The sequence below is a fragment of the Vanacampus margaritifer genome, chromosome 14 (assembly GCF_051991255.1).
Source record: "Vanacampus margaritifer isolate UIUO_Vmar chromosome 14, RoL_Vmar_1.0, whole genome shotgun sequence".
Taxonomy (NCBI): domain Eukaryota; kingdom Metazoa; phylum Chordata; class Actinopteri; order Syngnathiformes; family Syngnathidae; genus Vanacampus; species Vanacampus margaritifer.
Genome location: NC_135445.1, coordinates 14,258,316 through 14,284,369, shown reverse-complemented (window position 1 = coordinate 14,284,369; position 26,054 = coordinate 14,258,316). Strand labels below are relative to the sequence as shown.

The 26,054-nt window shown below is 38.4% G+C and overlaps 2 protein-coding genes across 7 annotated transcripts in view; both read right to left on the bottom strand.

Annotated features, from left to right (window-relative positions):
- Nucleotides 1-765: 765 nt before the first annotated feature.
- Nucleotides 766-11,668, bottom strand: urm1 (ubiquitin related modifier 1). 4 transcript variants are annotated; one of them, XM_077543052.1, is made up of 6 exons: nt 11,563-11,668; nt 10,816-10,886; nt 3,244-3,325; nt 3,077-3,127; nt 2,899-2,976; nt 2,176-2,813 (listed from the first exon to the last, which is right to left on the bottom strand). In XM_077543052.1, the coding sequence occupies exons 1-6, from the start codon at nt 11,595-11,597 to the stop codon at nt 2,804-2,806; spliced, it is 327 nt and encodes a 108-aa protein (XP_077399178.1). In that variant the 5' UTR covers nt 11,598-11,668; the 3' UTR covers nt 2,176-2,803. The 4 variants fall into 4 exon arrangements, with proteins under 4 accessions (XP_077399179.1, XP_077399178.1, XP_077399177.1 ...); XM_077543053.1 differs by lacking the exons at nt 2,176-2,813; nt 2,899-2,976; nt 3,077-3,127 and adding exons at nt 766-1,222; nt 1,709-1,757; XM_077543051.1 differs by lacking the exon at nt 2,176-2,813 and having other exon boundaries at nt 2,821-2,976.
- A 3,991-nt stretch (nt 11,669-15,659) lies between these two features.
- The window catches only part of sh2d3ca (SH2 domain containing 3Ca), a 45,593-nt gene continuing 35,198 nt past the window's right edge, over nt 15,660-26,054 (bottom strand). For all 3 annotated transcript variants that reach the window (XM_077543040.1, XM_077543042.1, XM_077543041.1), the window contains 7 exons: nt 25,642-26,014; nt 23,737-23,866; nt 23,461-23,576; nt 22,021-22,192; nt 21,832-21,943; nt 19,897-20,103; nt 15,660-18,430 (listed from right to left, as the gene is read on the bottom strand). In XM_077543040.1, coding sequence (XP_077399166.1) covers nt 18,255-18,430; nt 19,897-20,103; nt 21,832-21,943; nt 22,021-22,192; nt 23,461-23,576; nt 23,737-23,866; nt 25,642-26,014 — 1,286 coding nt within the window. In that variant the 3' untranslated portion in view covers nt 15,660-18,254. The remainder of the gene's footprint in view (nt 18,431-19,896; nt 20,104-21,831; nt 21,944-22,020; nt 22,193-23,460; nt 23,577-23,736; nt 23,867-25,641; nt 26,015-26,054) is intronic.

Sequence of the window (26,054 nt, the reverse complement as noted above, 5' to 3'; positions counted from 1 at the left end):
TAGAGTGGGAGGACCACAAAAAGACTGCATTTCAACATTGCTATTATGCAAATGTTTTGTATGGAAATTAGTTTGTGATTATTTAAATGGTAACATGGTTACAAGAATTTGCAAAAAAAATAAAATTAAAATCAAATCAAACTAGTCCAATATTTGGTGTGGATCTTTGTTTTTTGTATGGAGATGGGTTCATGCATTATTATATATATATATATATATATTTTTAAATAACTGTTTATTGATAAATGTACCGTGTGAGAAGAGCAGAAACAACATCCCCTGTACTTGAGTTAAGATTACTTGAATTTAAACATAAGAAACAATGAAATTTTAGGAAAAAATAACATTTTGGTGAGGAGATGAATTTATGTTTATTCCCTTGTGACGTCAGAAACATTTCCCCTTAGTTGACACATTTTAATTGCAGTACATACAGTTTCAACTCAAGCTCAACTGCAGCTGATATAAAAAGACCATAATATTCTAAATGGCTACAGAAAATCTTAAAAATGATGACACCCCCCCCTCCAAAAAAAAATGACTGCAACATTATGATAGGCATGCTTTTGCATGGAGGTGAATTTAATTTCATTGTTAAAGGGCACCCTTGTGATAACATCAGAAGCAACATTCTCCCTAAAAAATATAATTTTAATTGTGACTACTTTTTTGTATAGAAAAAAACAATTGCCAATGTTATGATGAGAAGTTTTTATATGGATATGGATTTAATTGGCACCCTTGTAATAACAGAAACAACATTGCTCCTGCTGATAGGTCTTTATTTAAAAAAATAATTTTAATTATGCAGTTAAATATAAACATGATTTAAAAAGGAGATGAAATACAATGTAAAAAAATCCACACCACACGGTGATAATCTTGAGGATAATTGTGTATGGCGACATGATTGCTGTCCACCATCAACACCTGTGAAAACCATGATTCCTGTCCAGTTCATATATTGAAAGAAAGAAAAAAAAGTCCTCCAATTGGAGCAAAATTCTTCTCAAGAGATCGGTAGCCATCGCTGAGATCCCCTCTGGCTCCTGAGGACCGTCCATCACCTCGGCGGCCCGACGCGTCGTCCAATGGGGTTCAGTTTTGTTGGGATGTGAAGGAGGGAAGCACAGTATATGTGCATGTGTGTGTTCTATCCTCCATGCAGAGTGGAAATAAACACAACGTTGTCTCGCTCTTGCAGGCGGTAGTCCAACTCGCCCTGGAGGCCCCACAACACAACAATATCCTTGTGTCAATACAAACATCTTTGCCATGAATGGGACTCGTGCACACTCGCTCCTTTAAGGGGGGAGTGTGTTTGTGCACATGGACGTGTGTGCGTGTCTACAAGGTCAGGCATCAAATGTGGTCGACCTATAGGGATCACAATGAAAGCCTACCGCCAGTGTACAGATTAGCCTTTGTGCTCATCTTCTAATTGTGACACGCTTGCATACTGTGAAGAGCACAAAATGGAGGCTGTGTGCCCCCACCCACATTAAATGTGTACAGTATAATAAACAGGAGTGGATTAAACATTTGTAGTTTTTATAAAAAAGAAATCTGAAGTTGTAATCGTTTTTTTTGGTATCATACGACAAATGTGTGGCAGGGCCACTTACGGCCCACGGGCTGTAGTTTTATCACCCCCTGCTCACTAGAACAACCAGATGTGAGAAAAGGCTGCATATATGGCGGCGCTCACCATTAGCTCCCAGTCTGCGTCGTTGATCAGCACCAAGATCCCAGGTCTCCTATAAAAGGACGATGGCCGTGCATGGTGGGGAGTAATAAAACATACAGGTAAAGCAGGAGCGTCATAATAACACTTACTGTATATATGTGCAAAAGCTATACAGTACTGTATAGCGGAAATATGAATACAAGATCGGGGAAAAAATAAAATAAAAAAATAATGACCAAACATAAAAATCTAAATATCCTTTACAAATCTGATATTTGTTCACATTATTTTTTGACTTTTTAATAACTATTTTAATGCAACTGCATTTTTATTGTTTATTATCGTAATGGGGTGGAGAAAAAAAAATCCAGTAAAAACATTTGATTCGTGACACTTTATTAGATGAATTCTTAATATTTTAAGGCTATTTGGGGATTTTTTTTTCTTTAGGAAGATAAGTTGAATGTGAAAAAAACATGACAACTACATTATGTTTTGACACAAAATATTTTATGAAATATAGAAAGACAACCTCTCCATCCCTAATTCAACTCAAACGGCACCCAATGGACCCCCTTAAAAAAAATCTGACATTTTACCACATTATTTTATGAATCATTTATAATATTCACATGGAAAAAAACTTCAAAAATTACATTATTTATTTCACAATATGATTTATGTTACATTGTTTTGTGAATTTTCACACCGTTTAATTTTTACATTTTTAAATTGGAGCAGGTTTATAAAAAAAATAAAAAAAAAAAAAAAAGAGAGAAATGGTGACATTATAGAAAAGTACAAGACCCCCACACCCCAGCACCCCCTTGCCTTGCATGCGTGTGGTATTCTTTTTTTTTTGTGGGGGATGTTATGCAAGCAATACAATTGCAAAAATTGCAGTAACAGGCAATATATATATAATCATACAGATTCAGTTATTTACACAATATTTACAAGTATATAATGTAGGTATAGGCCTATATATACATACACACACACATACATACATTCATACAATTTAAAGGCCCAAAAATATTCCGCAATTATATTTTTCTTTTACAGACTTTATGGCTCCAAGTTCCCTGTCGCTCTCAGTTTGGTCCATTCTTTTTCTTAGATGAGCCTTAATGGAGGAGGGTAAATATAGAGATTATGAAGGAAATAAAAATGTCAGTTGAAATTAATGGAGAGCCAGAAGCGTCACACACATCCTGATGAGGCTTTTGAACAAGTGTAGGAGGGAAGGGGGGAGGTCAACGGTAATGATGGACACACGACACACACACCTGTGTATGTCATATGTGTCGATTAACGATTAAGGTTGCAAAATGATCACAAAATAGCAGCAGTGGTAAAAATGTGTTAATGAAAGGCGACAATACACACACAGGGTGGGCTAGCTCTGTAGCGTGGTCAGGTGATGCTATAAATAGTGGTCTGCAAAGACACGCCGTTAAAGTCAGACGGATACACAGGCATGTGATCTCAAATGATGCCATTTTTTCCTACCAGCTTTCGACAAACAGTGTAGCGACAACACGGCGGACACTCACACAGAGTCGCCCTGGACAAAGAGCTCGGGCCGTTCCCTGAGCAGGTTGTGTCGGATCCACACCAGCAGCTGCTTCATGTCCCCTGCAAAAAAAAAAAAAGGGAAAAAAAAGGCAGACAACGGAGGTCAGAGGTGAGAGGTCAAGGTGCGTGCTTTCCAGCCCCCTGGTCGATGTGACGCGACGGGACGGAGGCACCAGGCGGGACGTGGCTGCATGTATATGTATGAGTTGATGTTGCTGAGGGGGAGGGGGGGGAGGCTAATGTCAATGGCCAAGGGTGACATTGATCACCTTGCTCGGACTACAATAGAATAGATGAGGCTTTAGTAGTGCCACACTGGGGAGATTCGGGTTTTACAGCAGCTAAGTGGACAGTAGCAGCACATAGGAACGATAAAGAATTACACAGCCACTAATATCAATGTGCATATTTACAACATCTGTGAGACCGAGATGAAGAGCAGCTGTGTGTGTGTGTGTGACAACTGTACTTGATGAAGAAATACGACAGACGACGTGAATGTGAACAACAGCAAGCATAGTCAGCAGTAAAAAACTCTTAAATGTAATGTACAGATTATTTAGTTTATATACAAGTAGTTGCCAATGAAATAAACACGGCAATGTGAAATATTAGCACTAGCTGCACAACTATACATAAATAAATACATAGAATTCACTTTATACAGACAGAATGTTAACAGCAGCAGCAGCAAGGCTAGTCAGCAATATTTAAATAATATATGTTCGGATATTAGATGGATGGATTTATAATCTATGGGAAGATTCTGAATGCTAACTGCGCGCAAATATGTGGATAATATTGGTACAGAAATAATACAACTATATAGATGGACTATATAGAGAATGAAATGAACACTAGCAATACAAACTATTAGGGATGGGCGAGTACCGATACCAGGTAGGTATCAATGACTTTTCCAGGGCCTGATACTGGTTATTAGCAGTCAAAGGAGGCCGATAACCAATATTTGAAGCCGATATTTATTTATAGTAAAAAGAAAATATTAGCATAAAAAAAAAACCTTTGTGGAAAAGCCATTAAGCATGTTTTTTTAAAAGGTAAAAGTTTTTCCTTTTAATCTTAAATATAGCGAATAGACAGCTACAAAACCTTAACTGAAATGTTAAACACTTATTTTTGTTTTATTTTCGAAAAAAACAAATAGTGCAGGAAGCTTCCAGTTTCAGTAGAATCTCTTATAAAGTCAAGAGAATTTTTAAATAAATATAAATCCATCTTGCAAACTTCAGGGTACGTGAAATGCTTCCATGTTCGCAGACAGTGAAAATTTGTCTAACATGTTAAAATTTCTTTGGAACAAGAAAACTGTCTTTTAACATCATTTTACAAACCCTGACAAAAATCCAAAATTTGTTAAATTTCGCCGCATCCGCCACTCAGTGAGATAGTAATTTTATCAGCCTTCAGGTTTGCTAACAAAAAGGAATTAAATTTAAAAAAAAAAGGCCGAAGCCGATATTAGTCAAAATGCCAAATATCAACCTGGCCAACCTAATTTGTCTATCCTACCAGGTATCGTATCGGGCCGATGCAAACACTTTGAAGGGCAAATCTGCAGCTGTGTCTGTGTACAGATGCTTACGTAAGCTTGAGAGTTTCCTTCGCTCGAGTCAAAGGCATCCGAGCTTGAACGTCATCGAGGCCGGCATTGAATGAGCGTGACCTCGTCTGCGGCGACGCTGACCTCGCCGACAAAGGGCTAAGCCGCGCTCAGACCGGGCCACAATGAACACTTTTAGGATAAATGCACCCCCTCCCCACCACCCTCCCCTCCAATCCCCGGCTAAACACGTTTGCACAATGAATATATTAGTCTTATGTTAAATGTATGTGTGTGTATTTTCTTATACGCTATTGTTATCAATTTGAAAAAGTGCACGATCTGTTTGTAGAAGTCAAATCACACAACACCTAAATCTTTATATTTACTATAAATAGACATTATTCAAGTCTTCTGTGGACCAAAAATCAGATTTCTGAATGTATTGTAAAAATGCACGACGGACCAGATTGAATGCTCTCGCGGGCTGAATTTGGCCCATGGGCCGCAGGTTGAATGGAAAATGGCAAAAAGGGGATGACAAAAGAATGGGAAGAGGGGAGGGGAAAAGAATTGAGGCAAAGGTATGAGGTGAAGCGAGGTCGGGTGAAGGTAAGCGTCGGTCGACGCTGTGACGCAGCAGTAATAAAAGACAAAATCAGAGCTAAATAAAACTATTTAAAATGATGGAAAAATCTTTCTTTGAAAACCACAAAATTCAGCAACTTATTTTTGCCTTTTTTTTTTTTTTAAATCATTATAGTCAAACTGTTCCTCTTGAGAAAAAAAATACACTAATTTTGCATAAGTGTAAAAAACAAACTAAAACAGCACAAAATTAATTTGAGAACAGTGATGCAAAAAATTAAGCAAATAAGATTTTCAGCGCTACCTGTCAGGTCAAAGTGTGTGCGCGCGCGTGTGTGTGTGTGTGAGTCGGAGTGCCGAGTGTGTGTGTTCGCACGCGTGTACAATGAACCTATGTGAGTAATGCTCATTCTCACTGCGGTATAAGGCAGAAGTATAACAATGATGTGAGCGTTTTGAGGCCCTAAAACACACACACATGGATAGTTAGCACATGCACGCACCTACTGTATATCCACATACACTGTATGGACATTTTAGGCAAGCCTGCATAATGTTTTTGATTGATTGACAACATCAGCGAGCTATTCATTTAACAATCCTGAAAAACTGAGAATCATGCTCTTTTTGTGTGTGTGTGTGCGCGCGCAGGTGTACCAAATGCTACACGCACACACCTGCAGGGCTAAAAACAGAAGTAATCAGCAGAAAAGTCCTAGCTCCTTTGCGATGCCGACCCCTTCTTCATTTCTTCTGCTATCGACTGTATGTGCTTTTCTCCATCATCACCTCTCTCCCCCAATCCCCATTTTGCTTTTTCACCCCCCCGCTTTTCCCCAATATAACCTGCTCTCCTCCTCTTGCAAACAGGAAGACGAGGCCATCATTCAAACTGTGGCTTAAAATAGAAACAAGCCATCAGGGACCTTTTAATGCTGCTGGTGTTAAAGACTGCTAGTTAAGCTTAACCAAGAAAAAGCAAGCTAATGTATAGTAAAATGTTATGTGGTGATGAGTGAAGGTGAGCACAGGGGGAAGAACAAGGACGCCGTCTTGGTCGCCGGGAATGAGCGCTGATAAAACAAAATGGACATGAGCGGCGAGAAAAGGGGGGAAAGTGCGTCACGTCCTCGCGGTGCATCTTGGGATTTTGCCGTCGCGTGGGTGCCGAGAAGGAGAAGTGACTGACTGAGAGGAGGGAAAAGGCGCCATTTTGACACAGATTCAAAACCGCCAATGCTATTTTTTCGTCTTTTGTGGGCGCCCGCTCGCCGCCAGTGTTCTCCCTTTTGAGCGATTATGACGGTCGTGTGACTTGGGGGGTGGGGGGTGATCCATCTTTCGGCTGATGTAAAAACGGCGAGACCCCCAGACCATTGGGGGTTTTCGCCTGTGTGTGTGTGTGTGTGTGTGTGTGTGTGTGTGTGTGTGTGTGTGTGTGTGTGTGTGTGTGTGTATAGGAGAGAGGAGAGCGGGGGCGGGATCTTTCAGTCGAGGGTCATCAATCACCGGCTGGGGTCACAGAGAAATAAGAAGGATTCAGAAGCAATTATATTTGCCCCCCCCCCACCCCTTCAAACCCACCCCATCCATCCATCCGCACACACACACACAGACACACGCTCACACACACACACACACACACACACACACACACACACACACACAGCACAATAATTAAAATTAGGCTGGAGCCTCACAGTTGTTTAACGTAAACGACACATATGGTGGAAAATGGGAGGCTAAAATGAGCACTTGCACAATATAATAGCATCTTATTACAAGAACTGTATCAAATACTCTGCCTACACAAAGATAATATCGCTCATTAAGCACATGTTTATTATATTGTTGTATTTTGAGTGCCGCACAAGTGTACTATATCATACAGAAGGCTACCAAGTGTATTTCAATAAACATGGTAGTTCAAAGTTCACTCATTTCAGTAGTGCAATTCAAAAGACTAATTCCTATACAATTTCTAGAGATAGACACTTATGTTTGGTATCAGGCCAATATTGAGCCTTATTTCAAGGTATTGCCATATTGGTATTCACAATTTTACAATCAGGAACTAGAAATGAGTAGACTTGACACCGATCTGATCGGCTAGATCAGGATCGGCCAATATTTTGCTTTTTATGGAAAATCGGCGATTGGCTGTAATATTTAATTTACCCGATCGATCAACGATTGGCTCCGTGAAATACGGCATTGTATGTGATAGTCAATGTTTATCAGTGTTGTTTGTTACAAGAATATTTGCGGGGTTTTAGTTTTATTCTTTTTCCATGCATTTTAATTGGCGTCAATTATACCTGGGTTTTAAATTGATATATTGCCCCATCTTCTGATCAAATCGGTGATCAGTTATCATTTTATTCCCCCCAACTCACTGATCGGCTGAAAAATCCTGATCATGTAAAGCCTAGAAATTAGAACAGAAAGTTCCCATTAATGCAGTGCTTCTCAATTATTTTTGTTATAAAGAAGAAGAAAATATTTTGTGCTAGCCCCCAACTAAATAGTATATTTTTTCTGTAAAATTGTTGTAAGTACCCCCTGCAGAGGAGCTCCTTGCACACTCTGACAATGAGCACCACTGCCACCTACTGTAGTGGATGTGCAATCACACGTTATTCTAGTACAGGCGGGGGGGGAAAAAACACTATGTTGCCTGGGGTACAAGGGCCCCTACCGGCATCGCACCGCACCCAATGGGGGGCCCATCCCCTTATCTGAGAAGGACTGCATTAATGTTGTTATTTTAAGTCATTTGCTCCCGTTTTATTTATATGTTTTTATGCTCAATCATATAGAAGGCTTTGATGCAGCCTCTCAACTGCAAAGAACGGTTGAAGAAATGGTAATTATTACACAAACGGCCAGCAGGTAGCAGCAGAGCAATAGAGATCATCCAGGGCCATGTTGAAAAAAAAAAGCTCTTTTACTCACACTTCTAAATAGATTTGTGAATAATGATGAAACTTATTGCTGCAAAACAGAAACAGATAGAAATATACTTTTTTTTCCTGATGAAAGAAAGAGACTAATCTTTCTTTTGGTAGGTTCCATGTTTTTATGGCAATAGAAAACAATATTCTGTGGGCCTTGCAAAATCTGTCAAAATCCAGTAAAACAGTCGGGAGTGAAGGGGATTGCTTCAGTGGAAATGGCTGGGAGTGAATGAGTTATGGAAAAATGCTATATTGGGATATATGCAGTGTATGTCTTTCTTTAAAATTATCTCTCATTGTTTTTTGGGGGGGAAATTTATGTATCAAAAGTGTAAGTGATATTGGTACTTGGCATCAGTGACTACTTAAGAGTTGAGTATTCTTACTGATATTTGTCTGAAAAAAGTGGTATTGAACATCTCTACAAATTTCTATATTCAAACCCATTTTGAGTGTGTCTACTGCAATATTCTAATTTCTTAAGATGGTGATTTGTGGCTTTAAGTAAGTAAACTATAATAATCAAAAATTATAAAAGCTAAAACTGGTGAAATAATTTTCTCTAGCGTTTTGAATTCAACCACTGCTAGTTCACTCACATTTTTGAGATGCACCTATATTTGGTTAGTATATTACACACACATGCATAAATACGGGTGGTGTGGTGAGGTGCAATAAGGTCATATCTCCTTTAACATTCCCTTCTCTGGTCAACTTTTGTGTCGTCGTCACCATGGTAACTCCGGCGTCACGGACGCTCATCCTTTGTTTGGTCCAAAACCAATACGACACTTATTTCTCCTTCATTCGTTTCAACCTGCAAGGAAACTACCTTTTAGCCTGGCTGCTAATGAGCAAGGTCCTGGCTTTAGTGTTAGAAAATTCCCTGCGGTGGATTTTTTTCGCTCCTCTCGTTTTCCTCTAGGAGCGAGCGCCGATAAATAAAAAATAAAATAAAGTAAGAGGACTAGGAGGATGAACCCTAATTGCACTCTTGTAAAGCCCCAGAAGCCCTTTGAGCCTCCTTTACTGCCTCTTTTACTGCCTCCGTTCACACTCGGGCACCACTCGTGAGGGACAATAGAAGGAAGAAACAGAGCGATATAAGGGAAAGATGGACATGGGAAATATACATGTGGCACTTTATACTTTATATATGTTTGAGGTGAGTAACATGCTGACATAAAAACATAGAGGGCTAGTATGCTTGCAACTTTATCAGCTTTTTTGACCCAAATTATGGCCTTTGATTGGTTGGCAAACAATCCAGGCTGTACCTAGCCTCTCCCAAAGTCAGCTGAGATTGGTCACAGGTGAACTAGAGCCTGTCATGTAATCAGGGCTTGACTTTAACAACCTCCAACCGACCAAATGAAAGTAAAGCTCAGCTGTTGCTAATGACACCACAAGTCCAATTAGCCACTTTGCCGGACGCAACGGATCAACTTTGATCCGTGATCCAAACGGATTACTCTGCATGCATGTTGACCGCCAATTGATTGGAGGTCAAAGTCATTTATTGTAATTTGTAATATACATTGGAAATGCATTCATCAATAAAATTTGTGTGCTAACATTTATTCATTTTGTCAGCATTTACATAATGTTGTCTGGAGAGTCTACATTGCAATGATCAAGTTAGTGTCAGTCCGCCACCAGTTGTGCCATTTTGCGTTTTAAGATATCTAGCTAGCTGCTAAGTAGCTAGCATAGCTGATAGATAATCTTCTTATGATTGATAATTAATGTTCTTCGAATCACATAAAATTATTGAATAAATACGGATAAACCATCAATAAGCATTTTCCACAGGGGTTGGTGTCAACACCAAAAATATATATTTTTAAATATTGGGGGGAAAAAAATCAGCAAATAGGTGAATGCACGGGTGTTAAACCATGCATATGTGGGGGTCCATGGTATGTATAATATACATTGAGACCCATTCATTCCTATGCACTTTTCAGTATCCCTCAGTGTGAGGTCGTGTGGCACCACGACATTCTGATTAATAGTTTGTCAAATATGAATTGAGAAAAAAAAATCCATCCACTTGCATTCATGTCAGCCACTTGAAAATGACATCACAGTGCCAAAAGGCTCAGGTGATGACTGTCATGGCTCACCTGGTTTCTTGGTTTTGCCATGTAACATTCGCAAGCTGTCATTTTCAGTCGACAACCTGAGATGGATTAAAAACAGATGAATTTTGCGGCTTAATTCATATACGATGCAATTTTAATCAGAATGCCATCTTTAGACCAGTGGGGTCACATAGAACATATTGTAAAGACATTTTTTGACTTGACTTCCCCTTAAAAAAAAAAAAATATAGTATTTTAAACGTGTGGTGTTTTGTTTGTAAAACCAAACCAATCTGAATCTTGTCCCACAACGACAACACAAAATATATATGTTCATTATGACACAGAAATACTCACAAGGTTCTGCATGGCTTGGTAGAGTGACATGGTGTTCCTTCACACCATCAAAAAGAAGCTCTGCTCCACCACTAGAAACAAAAACGAAGTTTGAAGCTTGACACATTAAAGACGTATACAAACCAAAACACCAGTAAAGTAAGTATAGCTAAAAATGTAATTAATTTTATTTGATCACTAAGACCCCAAATAAATTTATTGCAAATTGATTTGATGTTTTAAGGTGATATAAGTGGCTGGCGAGCACTTCTGATTTTACCACTGCATGTCCAGTTCTAATTCTCAAAAGCTGGCTCGGATAAAGACGGCTCGTCTTTATCAGGACAAACGCTGTGTGTTAAAAGGCTGTGTTAAAAAAAAAAAAGACAATGCCGTAACATGGGCATGCTGAATAGTTCTCTCAAACTAAATACATCAGAGCATAAAGTTCATCAATCATCATCAAGAACGTATATTCGAAATGATAAAATAGTATATTTCCACGCATCTAAGGCAAAATGATCGTAATTCAACCAAACATACGTTCAAATATTTCTGACAGGCTGACAGGCGCAGCACAAGGCTACAAACACTGCTAACTAAAAGCTAGCTGCTCCACTGGTCTACGTATTCTTAAACTACACAGAAGAACAACTATGAAACAAAAACTACTCGAACTGTCGCGTGGTGTCGCATCCTCCCAATAAGCGAATGCTGAGACACGTTTGGAGGCACAGGGAGCAGTCGCGAATGTTTGAAATCACCTACCCAAACTCCAGATGAATGGCAATGGGTGCAGCCATCTTGTCGGCACATGCAGGAAAAGGTGGGTGGTGGTTGGAAGTGACGTAATGAACAAGCTTCTGTTTCCGTTTCACAAGCAGATATGACATAAATAATTTTATTTCAAAATTGAAAATAGAAAAAACATATTTGAAAAACAAATATTAGGAGCAAAACGTTTTTTTGTACAAATTCGTTTTTGAACAAATATGATTAAATTTAATACGTGATTATTTTTAAAATGATTTATTTTTCATACTTGAAAATCTACAAAATTAAAGTCTATCCATCCATAAAATGATATGTATTTATTTATATAAACAAGAATATTTTGGAATAATAGTATTTGTTTTTTCTTTATTTTTTGTATTCACATGTTTTTAATTTAACCCCCCCCCACTCCAAAAAAAAACTAAACAATTAGCCTTCATTTGTAAAAACATATTTTTGAAATAACATTAAACAATTTAGATGCAATTTACAATTTACACGAAATACAAGTTAAGTTTATTTGTTAATTTTAAAGTCATTTTAAAATTAATTAATTAATTAATTAAGTAATTGATTAATTAATTAATTATTTATTTTCAAGTACCGTTTTATTTTAATGTTTTTCTGTATTCTTACACAATTACATTTTTGTTTTAATAAATCGGCATAATATTCTATTACAAACCAAACAAAGCGATAATGGGACTTTATTTGTACAAATGCATTTTTTAAATAATATTATTTCATTTAATTTAATTTATTATTTTTCGTTGACTTTTTAAAAAAAAAACTTTAATACTCTATACAAAACTCAACTTTTATATATTGGAAATTAGATATTAAGGGGACACCTTTATTTGTGCATATTTCTGTAATAATGTTAGTGGCAAATACCAGTTTTTATCAAGTGAAAGTGAAATCTATTAATTAATTAAAAGTGATTATTTTATTTACTTGTTTGTTTGTTTGTTTGTTTGAATAATTTAATTTTGATTTTTTCTACTAGAATTAATGTTAGTCCAAATAATGTTTTGCAATGCTTTGTTTTGTATGTAATTATGTATGAAATTAATTAAAAATAATTTCATTGTGATACAAATTTCCAACCAAAATTTTGTACGACACTAAACCTAATTTACTTTATTTCTAGCTTATGTTGCACCAAAAAGTAGTTGGTGCTGAACTTTGTCAGTAGAAAAGTATGACATGGCTGTGTGAATCCACATCTGTCTGACTCTCCCTCTTTATATAGATGCTCAATCATATTGGTGACAGTTTTGGCCCCAGTATATAGGATAGTGGTGAGCGTGTGCATGTGTGTGCTCGAAGGGGTCGGTCAGAGGTTTGAATTGCAAATCTTGCCTTCTGTTGGCGTCCAAGCCTTCACAGGCTCTTTCCTCCCCTGTATTCATGTGTTAATGAGGAGTCAGCGCAGGGCCACATAGACAGATCGACCAGGGGCCTGGCAGGGGCCAGGGGGGTCCGGGGGGAGGACATGTGAAGCGGCGGGCGGGAAATTGAGAGGAGCCTGATGATGGCATCGGTGGTGGTTTTGATAATAATGAAGACATGATAAGTATCTGTGCTGGTGAACTATGTATTATATTCATATAGGCTTGACGGTTACGAGATGAGTTATCCAGGAAGGATGACCCCCTGCGGCCCCAACAAACGACATGGGTGCCGCCTCACATTTGCTAAGCTGCCGTTAGGTTTATGAACACTTTATGGGTGGATTCACTTTCTTGTTTAGCTAATGAGAAACTTCCCTCAGTTAACTAGGAAGCAAACGCACTTACAGTTGGAGTACGTTCATAAAAAAAAAATAATAATTCTAATCTGATTGTGCTGATGTTTTAAACATACTTTAAAAAATAAATTATTACATTACTGTATAAAATCAGAATGTAATATACTGTGTGTATATATATGGAGGTTTTCAATTTTCTGCATTTTAAAAATTAATTACTATACATTTAACAAATGTTTCTTATATTTTAGGCATTTAATTTTGTATTTGTTAATATGGTAAATGGACTGCTTGTTGCAATTAAAGAATAAATAAACTGTATTTATGTTAAATACATGTCAATTAATTTAGAAATAATCAGAAGACAAAAATGAATTAAAAGAAAAATATTTTTACATTATTGATTTACTAAAAATTTATTATGATCGTTCTTATTAATGTATTGTAATTTGTTTTTAAAATACCTTGCCCCTTTAAAAGAATAAAAATGTATTAATATACAAAAATAAAGCACTTATTTCATATTACACTAATCAATAATAAAACAAATAATTAAAACAATCGAGACAATATAAAACAAATCAAACAATGACTTAATTAGTATATACATACTAGATCATACAAATTATATGTCTTGCCTTTTGTTAAGCAACATTAGTTAAAACAAATTTTATACATTTAGTAAATAGATACACTATAATTATTCAATATGGTACTGTAGTGTAATTTACTGTATGTATTAAATTTCTATTTTTTTAAACTTACACATATATGTGTAATGTAATCAATACATAAATAATACAGGTATATGTGATAAAAAATATATACAGTATATATACACAGTAAGAATATGTAAATATAGTGGGAACATTTTTATTTGGTATTTGTTTTATTGTTTTAAATATTTAACAATCAGCTGCATTATCTTCTTTCTACATTTGTGCCTTGTGTATGTATGATCTTAGCCACAAAACACTCCCAAATTATTATTGCTATATTTGTGAATTTGCCAAAACCTCATCGGAAGTAAAACCAAATCCAGGATAACCAAGAATTTTCTACTGTAAAAGCCTTAAGGTCTCACTCTCTTCTGAGGTACAGATGTGTGCAACATGGCACCTGTGGGCCATTTACGACCTGCCATGCAAGTCCAAAAACCTCAGGAAAATTCATCACAAAAACATGTAGGCCTAATAAAGTGTTCTTTGATAGTTTGGCTCCTGAAAAACTTGGTACAAACGGAACTGGCCCCTGAAAGAGAAAAGTTTCCCAATGCCTTCTGTAGATGGATGTCAGAAGTCAGTGTCACGGCGACATGATCTAGTGACAATGACCAACACAATAGATTAGCAATAAGGGAGGGGGGGGGGGGGGGGGTTAATGCAGAGATTAGTAGATGGCGGTTGGCTGGTTTGCGGTCCAACTGGCTTGCTGGCATGGCAGGCGGGTCTGTGAGATCTTGTGTCTGTTTCAATAAGGAACATAAAGAGCTGAAATGAACACGTTCCAAGATATCAAGCAGAGAGAATCCTCTTAGAGATTACATCCATAACATGTTACGCCTATGGAACTGCATGGACGGCGGAGACAAAGACCAGCCGATGATGATTTCCTTATTGCGGCAGATGGCGCGGCGGCCCGATTCATCCATTGTGCTCGCTTCTCTAGTTTCTTTTTCGTGTCTACATTATAGATGTCATCAGTTACTCTGATCTGATGTGTGGAAGACAATTCCAAGCCTATGAGGCTCAACATTATCAAAGATTCTAAAGAAACAGGAATGTCAGATTTCAATGGATGGAACTTTCCTTCTAAAACAGGATTATCAAGTAATGTATTCATTGGATTATGAGAGCTTCATTTCCTTCTCCATACTTTTCTTTTGTGGTTATTAAGCTACATTGATTTTGACGGTCTGATGCTAGAATATGGTGGGTCCTCGTGACATTCAGGGAACAGTTGCGAAAAGTCAGATCACCTGCTACCCAAAATAAAACTTGACTCCAAATCAATGGTACCGTCTGTGACACAAGCAATCATTTTATTTCAAAAAGAGTGAATTGCTATGTACAATATGTAGAAAAAAAAACAAAGCAAACAACAAAAAATATCATACTGTCCTTTCGCCTTTCATTCCACGCAGTCCTCAGAGCGTCACCGTTTAGTACCCAAAGCAAGAATTCATAAAAAGACACACAAATCTTTCTTCCATCATCAGTACTGTGAGGAGGGGACAAACCTAAATCAGTAGGCTTTAGAATATACACAATAAAAATGCATGACCATTTTGGAGCTTGTTTGAATGAAGGTCGCCTCCTGCTGGGCTATGATGGAAAATGACTTCTTTTTTTTTTTTTTTGCATGGCCTGTACTGTACAGCTGGACCCCCACAAACGTGTTTCACACAAAGACAAACACTCATGTAAGATCAGACTGAGAATGAATTCACTTGGATTGATACCTGACATGTACACTTGAGTATATTGGCCTATAGAATGCTTATATTTTATTTGGAGGTAGACAACAAGGAGGGAGGGCAAAACCCCCCAAAAATGTTTATCCCGTATTGAAATGGGCGTCGTCCTTTGGCTGAAATGATCACATAGCTCTGAGAGTCAGGTTCAACTCTCTCGGGTGCACATACTTGAAAGTTGACATCCACAAGCAGCCAACCGAATGGCATTTGGTAGTATAGGAGACCATCATTCCTTAAACTATGTGGTACATTAATGAATAAGGTGATATCAGTACTATATACTTTTGTACACTTGATATGAGTTATGGTGTTCTAGTGCTAGTGTTAGGGATGGGCATAATAAGTGACCACTGACAATTCTGTCAAATGTATGGAAGTTACCATTGGTGATCTTAAAATCTATGGAAAGGCTATCTAAACTAGTTTGCTGTTTTAAACAGGGTACACGCAAATATATAATCACGACAAATTTGAGCATTTACCCCAATGTTAGATTCTAAAGTTTCAGGGTATGGGGCGATTGAACTGGCGCTGCGACCACGTCTACGGTTTTGGGAGTGTTTCCAGTGAGCTAACATTCTGGGTCAGCGACACCGCTCGGCACCTTATTTGAATGCTCAGGAACTCAGTTGCATAACAAGCTGAACTACTTGCGACCGTTTGTTTTGAGTGTTTGGATTTTGTGTCTCACAAGTAATTCAACACAATACAATTACAATTAAAAGAGTTTTACAACTACCGTGTCATCAACCGATTTGCTAACAGTTAGCCTAGCATCAAGCTACAGCCGACATTTGGATTAGGGCAGTAGATTCGCACTTGTTGTTGAAAATATTGTATTGCTATGTGTGGTGTGTTGGAGAGCCTCGAGTACACCACACACGATAAACGGAGTTAGCTAGCAAACACTTGCTAATTATTTCCTTGTTATGTGTGGGGTCTCTCACATTAAGGTGTTAAAAATCATTATGTGTGTACTCCGCTTTATGACCGACAGCATTATTTTCATTATTCTGCTTAATACAAACAGAAGTTCAGAAAATGAACAGAGATGAATTGATTTTCTCTATATCAAGATTAAAGAAATCTAGTCAAATGCCCATCCCTATAGCTACCATTATCACAAGCTAAGTATCCTGAGAGTATTCATGTAATGCTGAAAAAATGAAGGGAATATGAAATCATCACAATGTAACCTCGCAGATCAGTCACACTTGTGGGTTTCGTCCTGCATCAGTCAATATTCCTGGCTAGCTTTTGTTGTTGTTGTTTTTGTAGTGGCCTCTCCACAGAGAAGTTGATCAGTTAGAGCAAGTCCTCCAGGACGACATATCAAGAGTTTGACAAATTACATTTTTATAATCAATATTTTCAAATGGAATGTTTCATTGAAGGAGTTGGTTTTAAGTGTTCCAGTGATTTGTTTTGAGCAATCTGTAATCCTCAACAGAATTTTTTTCTTAAATTCACTTTAGTTATTTCAAACTGGGTGCATTCAAGAAGCAATAAAGTGTTTTATAAATGACTAATCTGTTTCACAAGGTTCATTCAGAACCTTTCATATTAGTTATTAAAGAAATGTTAACGTCCGTTTCTAAGGCTGGGCATGATATGCCAGTAGTCAATCAATTTTTTCGATTTTTGATTGATCTAGCTTTTGATTATTTTCCAAATTGACGCAAAAAAGGCAGTGTTGATTTTCCATGTTCATGCACAACATAGGCATTGAAACAGGAGTACAGAACAGACAAAAAATTCCCCCAATACAGAAAGTAATAATAATCATGAATTTATCCAAACTCATTCATTAATTTTCATGTTTTATGTTGTAAGTGAACCATCACCTAAGGATTTAAAGTAACCTTGCCTCACTTACCTCGCTTTTAGCAACATTTAGCGCACAACCCCAAGCAAACGTGAGTCTGTTTTCAACTTTTACTTCTTCATTTGTGATGCATGTATTAATGAGTGGCTGATCCATATTTGATGCGACTGCTCCATCTTGAATACGCTTTTATGACTCCTTCCCACAAGGTTTGAGAAGCCGAATGCCCTGAATGGATGGAGCTCCTCTAAAGAATAAATAAGAAATCAAGGAATGTTCACATGATTTACACGCACGCACACACAGAAAGACATATACATTATGATGTAATTCAAATGTTAGCAGTCATTTCTACTACAATGTGAGACAGCAGGGAAGCATCTGTGTGTGCGGAGAAAAGCCAAACTCTGCAGATTGACCCTCAGGGGACACCATACTCATCTTGTCTCTTCTCGTGGACATTTTAGGAATGAGTGAGGACGTCCACAGTTTGCAGTGAGTGCACGTTGTGTAGCAAGTGACATCACGCTGTACTTTTAGCTGCCTCTCCACTCACAGTGGTCCACCTGCACTCTTCCATTTTTGGCCATGCAAGACAAAAGACCACTTGGGAGTCTTTGTTGGGATAATGGCCGCTATAGCTCGCTGTGGCGCAACGGAGGCTCCAGCTTGTGCGAGAGGGCGGTGAGGACCTTGTCGAACTTCTCGTAGCGCTCCAGCTGGCTGCCCTCGGAGCCGCGGCAGCCCCACAGCAGACGCATCTGGAACTCCGTCTGGAAGATCTCGTGGATGTCGGCTTGTACCTGGAACCCTGCGCAGTGGGGCGAAGAAGAGGAGTTGGATTTATTCTGCAGGTCCAAGTGACCAATTACGCCTTGGCTTTGCTGGTCGGGATCTGCAAGGCCTTCTCTGTTGGCCTAAACACTACTAAATGTGGGTAGAATAGCCAACATTGTACCCAAGTAAAAGTAACTTTACTTTTGAATGACTTGAATTAAGTAAAAAGAAGTCCTATAAATAATTTCTCTAGAGAGAAAAAAAAAGAAGTGGTATTGTACATCCATGTGAAGCCTGAAGTGTTCTGCCATCACAGGCATTTTTTCCTCTGTTGTACTGGTACTGTCATACTTTGTAAAAATGTGCCACTTTGAAAACACAAACAAACATCCCCAATGGTGACGTTAGACTGGTGGAGCAGAGTCATGTGACCAAAGTCTCTTTGACAAGGCAAAACAAATAACAGGCAGTAATTTATAGATGAAAAGTACAAGTGGCAAACAGAATGTATCTCGGTATAATGGAGTAAATAATAATAATAATAATTATAATAATAATAATAATACAAATACTAATGATAATAATACAAATAATAATGATAATAATAATAATAATAATAATAATGATAATAATAATACAAATAATAATAACAATAATAATAAAATACTCAAGAAAAGTAAAAAAAATACTTTTACAAAAACAATTTATTTGAAAAGTTATTTAAATAAATATAATAGAGTATATGTAACATTTTACTATCCACCTTTGAGAACTGACATACATTTATAACTTAAATTCTAATAATTGTTCCATGATTTTTTTTTTTTTTTGTCCAATCAGATTGCAGCCTCATTGTGTTGCCATGCCAGTCTAATCTGCCCACGGCCTTCAAAATCAGTAGTCTGCTTATGGGACTTGAACTATTATCAAATAAACTGCTTCTTTCACCAATCAGATTTCAGATTCATCCTCACAGTCGCGCGACAATTGTTTCCATCGTTTGATAGGTTGGTCCGAGCAAAACTTCTTCAAGCCAAATGTACAACCGCTAATCTCAAAATTGAATACATACAATAATCAGCATCTCTGGTTACTATGACTTATTTTACGGTTTTGTTACATAATAAATATTGATTCTGATCTGCTCCAGATGATGCACGTAGCACTGCTGCATGCTGTTAAATTGTGTTTTTGTATAGTATTAATTGCTTTTATAATTATTGTATATAGTAGGGAATTACTGTATATTACCGGTAAATGCAAAATAGCTTTGTGCTAAAAGCACAATCTAATGAGATGAAAAGCAAGCGCTATACAATTTATCTATTTAGTCACCCTGATTAACCAGGGTTAACAGGTTTAATGGCTTAATGATCAATACGGTGAACAATCAATTGCTAATCATGGCAACAAATACATGCTGTGATTGCCTAGAAGGGCACAACAGGCTGCGAGTCCAAACAGTTCAACGCAGCCATCCGCATGTAACCATCTACATACCCTGCAATTTGCTCTCCACATTGCTCCTGTAGATCCCCCCATGATGCGCGATGGTGCGAGCCGCTTCCAGGTGGTGCATGACTACGTCCACGCCCACCTCGGCGCTCTCCCACGGCTCCAGCACCTCTCCGAGAGCCAGGCCTCGCACCAGCAAAGACAGGACGGGGATGGTGTGCGGGAAAGTGGTATTGGATACCACGCTGGACTCTGAAAGAAAAGAAAAAACATATTTAAATGAGAATTTCTCATTTGGGACAAATGTGCTACAACAGATCCAGAAGGTGGAACTTTGGTGAAAATAAAAATGTGTTACAGTTAATTTTTCCAGTAGGGATTAAAGTGCTAAATTCATGTATGTCTCAATCATTATAGCACTTTTTTTGTACTAATTTCTTGAATGTGTCCTCCTACTCCATCTCCCTGTCCTTTAGCTGTTGAAAAGGGCAGCTGGGCTCTGTGCCCAAAGGAATCATTGTGAGGGTGACTCACTATTGTGAACGTGGGCATTTCTGCAATATGACACCTCTTGGATTTTTGCTTTCATCCAGTGATTCTCAAAGAATGGTACGTGAGCTCCCTCTAGCGGTACGTGAAGGAAGAATGAATTAAATGCTCAAACTGCACGTTACAATCAATCTTTAAGGACAGTTGTTCAGTTAGCTATAACTTTAAAGTACAATATATTTGCAATTCATATTTTAAAACAGTTTATTGTTATTTAACTTATGAGTAATCATTTTAAATTGAATTATTATTTAAGTACAGTGCAGTGTTAATGTTCAAACTTAAAAACTAGGGAGTTTTTGAAGTCGTATATAACACAATGTAAGTCAAGTTGAAGTCTATTAATCAATGATGCCCCTGATTGGAAGCATTAAAATATAAACATTTCTCTATTCCACTGTTTCTATTTCACTTGTGCTTTTATTGTAGTTGAGGATAGATCTGCAGATTTTTGCAAGCAATTGTGCTGCCAGTCTCATATTCGGTAAACTAGTTCTACACGCTTGTAATATAGTAAGGACATATGCCAAGTGTTACAACAAGTGTCGTGTTGTTAAGTGCGTGAGTTGATTTAAATAACATTCTCATTAGCATACAGTCGTTGCCCGTGCATTACAACATTTTGCCCAATATGATGGAGCTTCACTTTGCACCACTGCCCTCGTTCCTCTCCACCAGTCCCGTGGTCCCTCTGGCATGAATATTTTAAGATGAGATATAATCAAAATACTGTAGCTGCAGCTAGCAAGGCTATCAACTGCACATGAGCCGATTACTGGTTTGACAGTTTACTTGATTATAAAAAAGTCAAGGTTTCAATAACAGCTAATAATGGCTGTCACTACTAATGACCTCTTTTTTTGTTGTTGAGGGGATTCTAAGCAGGGCACGATATGATTGGCTGCCTGCAGAGTTGAGTAAATGATCTTAATCTTTGAAATAGTTACACATAGGGAAGGAGGAGGGAAGGAAAAAATGAAAGGGACACTTCATGCACAGATGCATTTTCCCCTGTGCATTGCCATTAAAAAAGCAGGTACTAGTTAGCCCCAAGGACAACACAAGTAGCCCACAGGTTTGTTTCAAAAAATAGCTCACCCATGATAGGACACTGTGACTTATTAAAACGGATTAAAACAGAAGAACGTTAACATATATTTATGAATTACAATTTAACATGAATTATTATTAAATGTAATAAATTTAATGAATTAATTAATTTAACATGTCTATTCTATAGTTTGCTTAAACATAAAATACATAGTGTTCAATGGGGGCGGTGGGTGCTATTTGCTATTTTATCCAAATGTTTAAAAGTAGCAACTGCTGGTCTCATCCACCATTTTGTTTTTCTAATCTCATAACCTCAGATCACAAAGACTGTATTTTTTGAGGTGGTACTTGATATAAAATGTTTGTGAACCACTTTACCTTTGCCATCATTCAAATTCTTCAGGAAAGGTTTGAGCTTCTTCTCATACAGGATGGCACCTTCTGTATGTCTTTGGCGTAACGTCACCCACGTCTGCTCCAGCCGGGAAATCTATGGCGTCATCACAAACGCGTCAGAGGAACGTACAATAATACACAACGATGGAAAGCAAACCATGTTCATCTTACCTGTGGCAGCTCCAAGGCCCTCATCACAGCGGCAAAGCCAAACATGTTGCCCAGGTTGCTCTTCAGCTCGGCCGCCAACTGGATGGTTTTATGGAGCAGGGCCGCCCGCTCTTCGGTGCTTCCCGTGCAGCCCAGCAGGTCCACGGCCGTCATGATTGACATGGTGTAGAACCTGAGTGAAGAACAGTGTTGGGATGTCATTCTTGAGATTTCCATCACCGGGAAAAAGGACATCATTGAATAATTTGAATTCCGACACTAATTACTTTACTCAATCTTTTTTTTACATAGCACTTGCCATGAAACTGAAGGTTAAGGGAGAGACTTTCACATAAATTGCACCTTCAGTTTTTATCAAGCCATCTATCAGTGATGTGAAGCACGTAACATTTAGCACAAAAAGTAAGTGTGCTTCCTAGATATTTTTCAATTTGTTGTAACAATCCTTATAAGCAAAAAAAAAAAACAAGTTATACGGTGGGAAAGACTATTAATTTCCCTTTTAAATGATGTCACACATGTAAGCAACATGAATTTGTGGGATGAAGCAATAACCACAAAATGCACAGAATTGAAGAAGAAAAATGAGCAAAAAATGAGAATATGATGATAACATTTATGTGCAGTTTACTGTAGATATGAAATTCCCTCAAATATTACAACACTGTGCAAACAAATCAAAGACAAGCTCATGGACATAATGTAATGATATAAGAGCTTACTAACGTTATTTCTATATCACTCATATGCTTTAGGTGGTGTATTTTCTCATAAAGACAATGACAAGTTTACTTTATTTATTTAGCATTTATTTGTACAAACTACTGACATACTTGGAAAAATAGCGTTAGGGTTACTCCATAAATCACTTCACAGCCAGTAGCTCTTTAACTCTCTTCAGCACAGACATCTCCAGATGTTATTGTCGGACGCATAACATTGAGGCGTGATCAAATGAGTGTCGACTGGAAAGCTAACGAGCGGAAAAGCCAGCCGTCTCCACTCCCCACATAAGACTCAAAAGAGAATTCAATTATAACATCTAATCCGACTCCACACTTTAATTGGGCAGAGAAACTGTTTAGTAGGTGCTGCTGTTTTGGTTAGCAACAGAGTTCAAATGGGCTCAGCCGCAATCTCTTTGACGTACGGTGACCGCTAAACCCAATTTTTAGCTAGCTAGCTAGCGAGAGAGAGAGAGAGAAAGAGAGAGAAAGAGAAAAAAGAAAGAGAGAAAGAAAGAGAAAGGGAAAAAGAGAAGGGAGAAAGAGAGAGAGAAAAAAGAAAGAGAGAAAAAAGGAGATAGATAGATAGATAGATAGATAGATAGATAGATAGATAGATAGATAGATAGATAGATAGATAGATAGAAAGAAAGAAAGAAAGAAAGAAAGAAAGAAAGAAAGAAAGGCGGAAGTATTGAAGTAGAAGACGGCGCACCTCTCCAGTAGGTCAAGTCTCAGCTGGTGTCCGTGAGGTAGTGTGAGTAACTCCAAGCCTGAGGACACTCCCATCATTCTTTGCATATCTGCATTGACGCCCAGTATTCTTGCAATCTGCCCAAGAGGGTGGGAGAAAAAAAGGATATCTATTGTATTTTGTGCATTGCGTGAATGATAAATATCCATTCATCCATTTTGTATACCGCTTGTCGTTAGTAATGCGAATAGAAAATCAAGTTATGAACACCATGTGCTTGTGTGTGTGTTCATGTACCGTGCAGTCCACCAAGGTGATGTGTTTTGCCGCCGTCCTTGCATCCACTTCAGCCAGTAGCTCTTTCACTCTCTTCAGCACAGACATCTCCAGAGGTTTATTGTCGGCCGGCATGATGCAAGACTCATACCTGCATAGGAAACATTAAAGTGAACAATGGTAAACCAACTGAAAACGATTTCCCATTTAACAAAGATCCCAGTTGAATCTGACATGTGGTCACTCCACAATGATGTGTGCATGACAGTCTGTTTCAGTCCCTTTATTCCCCCCCAGCTGACTTAGTTAAAAATATATGTACAAAATACCTTTGCCTCAAACATGGATGCTTTGTGTGACGTATCAATAACTCCTTTAGAATGCCACATTAGTCTTCTGGAAGGGCTAAGATAGTGGTCATTCTCTCTCTTTATTACAGCCACTGGTGCACCCGAGCAGCATGTTTTTACAAGCTTTATCGGGCGTGTCGTCCTGGGGTATTCTAAGTGTGGTAAAATACAGCATCCGCAGTATCTGTGGCCAGAGGACAAAGCCTCGCCTCGGGCTGCTCAACACTGGAACCAAAGGGCAGCTACATTTTGCTCTCATTGACACCAGTATATCGCAGTTCCTGGTTTAAAAGAGCTCCATTCAGTAACATTAGCTCACATTTCTGCCTAGGTCATAATTAATATACAGTATGTGGTAACTTACATCACACTGCTCACATTAAGACAGTAGAATTATGGGTCCCAAGCATGTTGGGGCCTCCGTGAACACCTAACGACCAACATTTTATGTCTAAATTTTCCAGCAAAACCTCCAGTTGACACATTGGCCCTATTTCATAGAAAGGCACACATGCGCTTGGCGTAAAAATTTGGCACATCTTCCTTTTCGTGCTACGGCAACTTTAGTTTACTGTGTTTGGGAATTTTGTCCTAACTGGCGGATCGAGGATGTTTTTCTATTACAGACCTCTGGCACATTGGGTGATAATAAGCAGACTAGATTTTAGACCAGGTGAAACCAGGTCTAAGTTGTGCCACAAAGGGTGTGATGCGATTTTGGTAGATTCTGTGTGGTGGATGTAATTACAGTATATTTCATTCAAAAATATGACTTGCATTATTATTATTATTATTATTATTATTTGTTAGGATTAATGTATATTTACCACATATTTTCTCTTCCAAGTATTGTGAAGCATTTATTCTGTGAAAGGGAGTATCAATCATGCTCTTATCGCAAGATGGCAACTGGAATGTTTTGCGATTGAACTTTGAGGCTTGACCATGAAACTTTCAGTGCTGAAGAAAAACATGTCTACATTATTATCTGCACGGTGATTTGTTTGCTTTGAAGCTGCTGTTGTGTATGTGTGTGCCCCCTCCCTTAGAATAACAGCTTCCATGTAAAAACAATAATAAGATGGGGAGCGGCGATGTGTGTTCAGAGTGGAGAGGAGACTGTGAACTACAAACACGCTCTGTGTCCGCTCTCCTCGGCGAGTAAAAAGAATACAAATCTCTTGTCTTTCTTTTTGATTGTTGTCTATTAAATGTTCTAGGTTGCCTGAACCTGACAATATTATTATTATTATTATTAGAGCTTCTTGCAGTTCTTTATAAACGTTCTTCACCATGTCAGCGCGCCTCACCTGCCCAAGTTGTGTTGCGTCCCACAATGGTGTAAAAACCCATTTCTAAAGTCAGTCTATGAAAATGCCAAAAGAAAGAAAATTCCACTCATGTGCACAGCTAGGCGTGCAAATAGGGCCCAATATGTAGAATTTTTTTTTGAAGGGTAAAATATTTATCAGAAAGAATCTCTATCGCAATGATACAGCATATTTATATGTCAGTTCTTGCTCAGAACGAGTGCGAAGTAAAAAGAGAAACTCCTTCAAACGAGTTAGTCACATACCTGGACGGCCGGAACAAGGAAGCGGTCTCCACCTGAGGAGCGCTGCACATCCCGTCTCCTTCCCCCCTCACACCCTCCTTCCTCCCTTCCTCCACCCGCAACCGCTCCACGTAGCTCTTGGTGGGAGGTTTGGGGGGCCCGGCCGGGCAAGGTCTGAGGTCGCAGTAGCTGCCCGCTGTTTCGGAGGAGTGTGATTGGAGAGCGGGATGATGGGCGGGAGACGAGTGGGCCGAGTGAGAGATGTTGGCGGGATGCTCCGGGGGGTTGTTGCTGGAAGAGGGGCTAAGTTGAGGGTCGCTGGAACGCCGTGTGACGGGGGAAGAGGGCACCACGGCCAGGACCCGCCCACCTGAGTGGGCTCTCTGTCTGGTGACTGGAGAAGAGAGAGGTTATATACTGTAAGTTATATACAG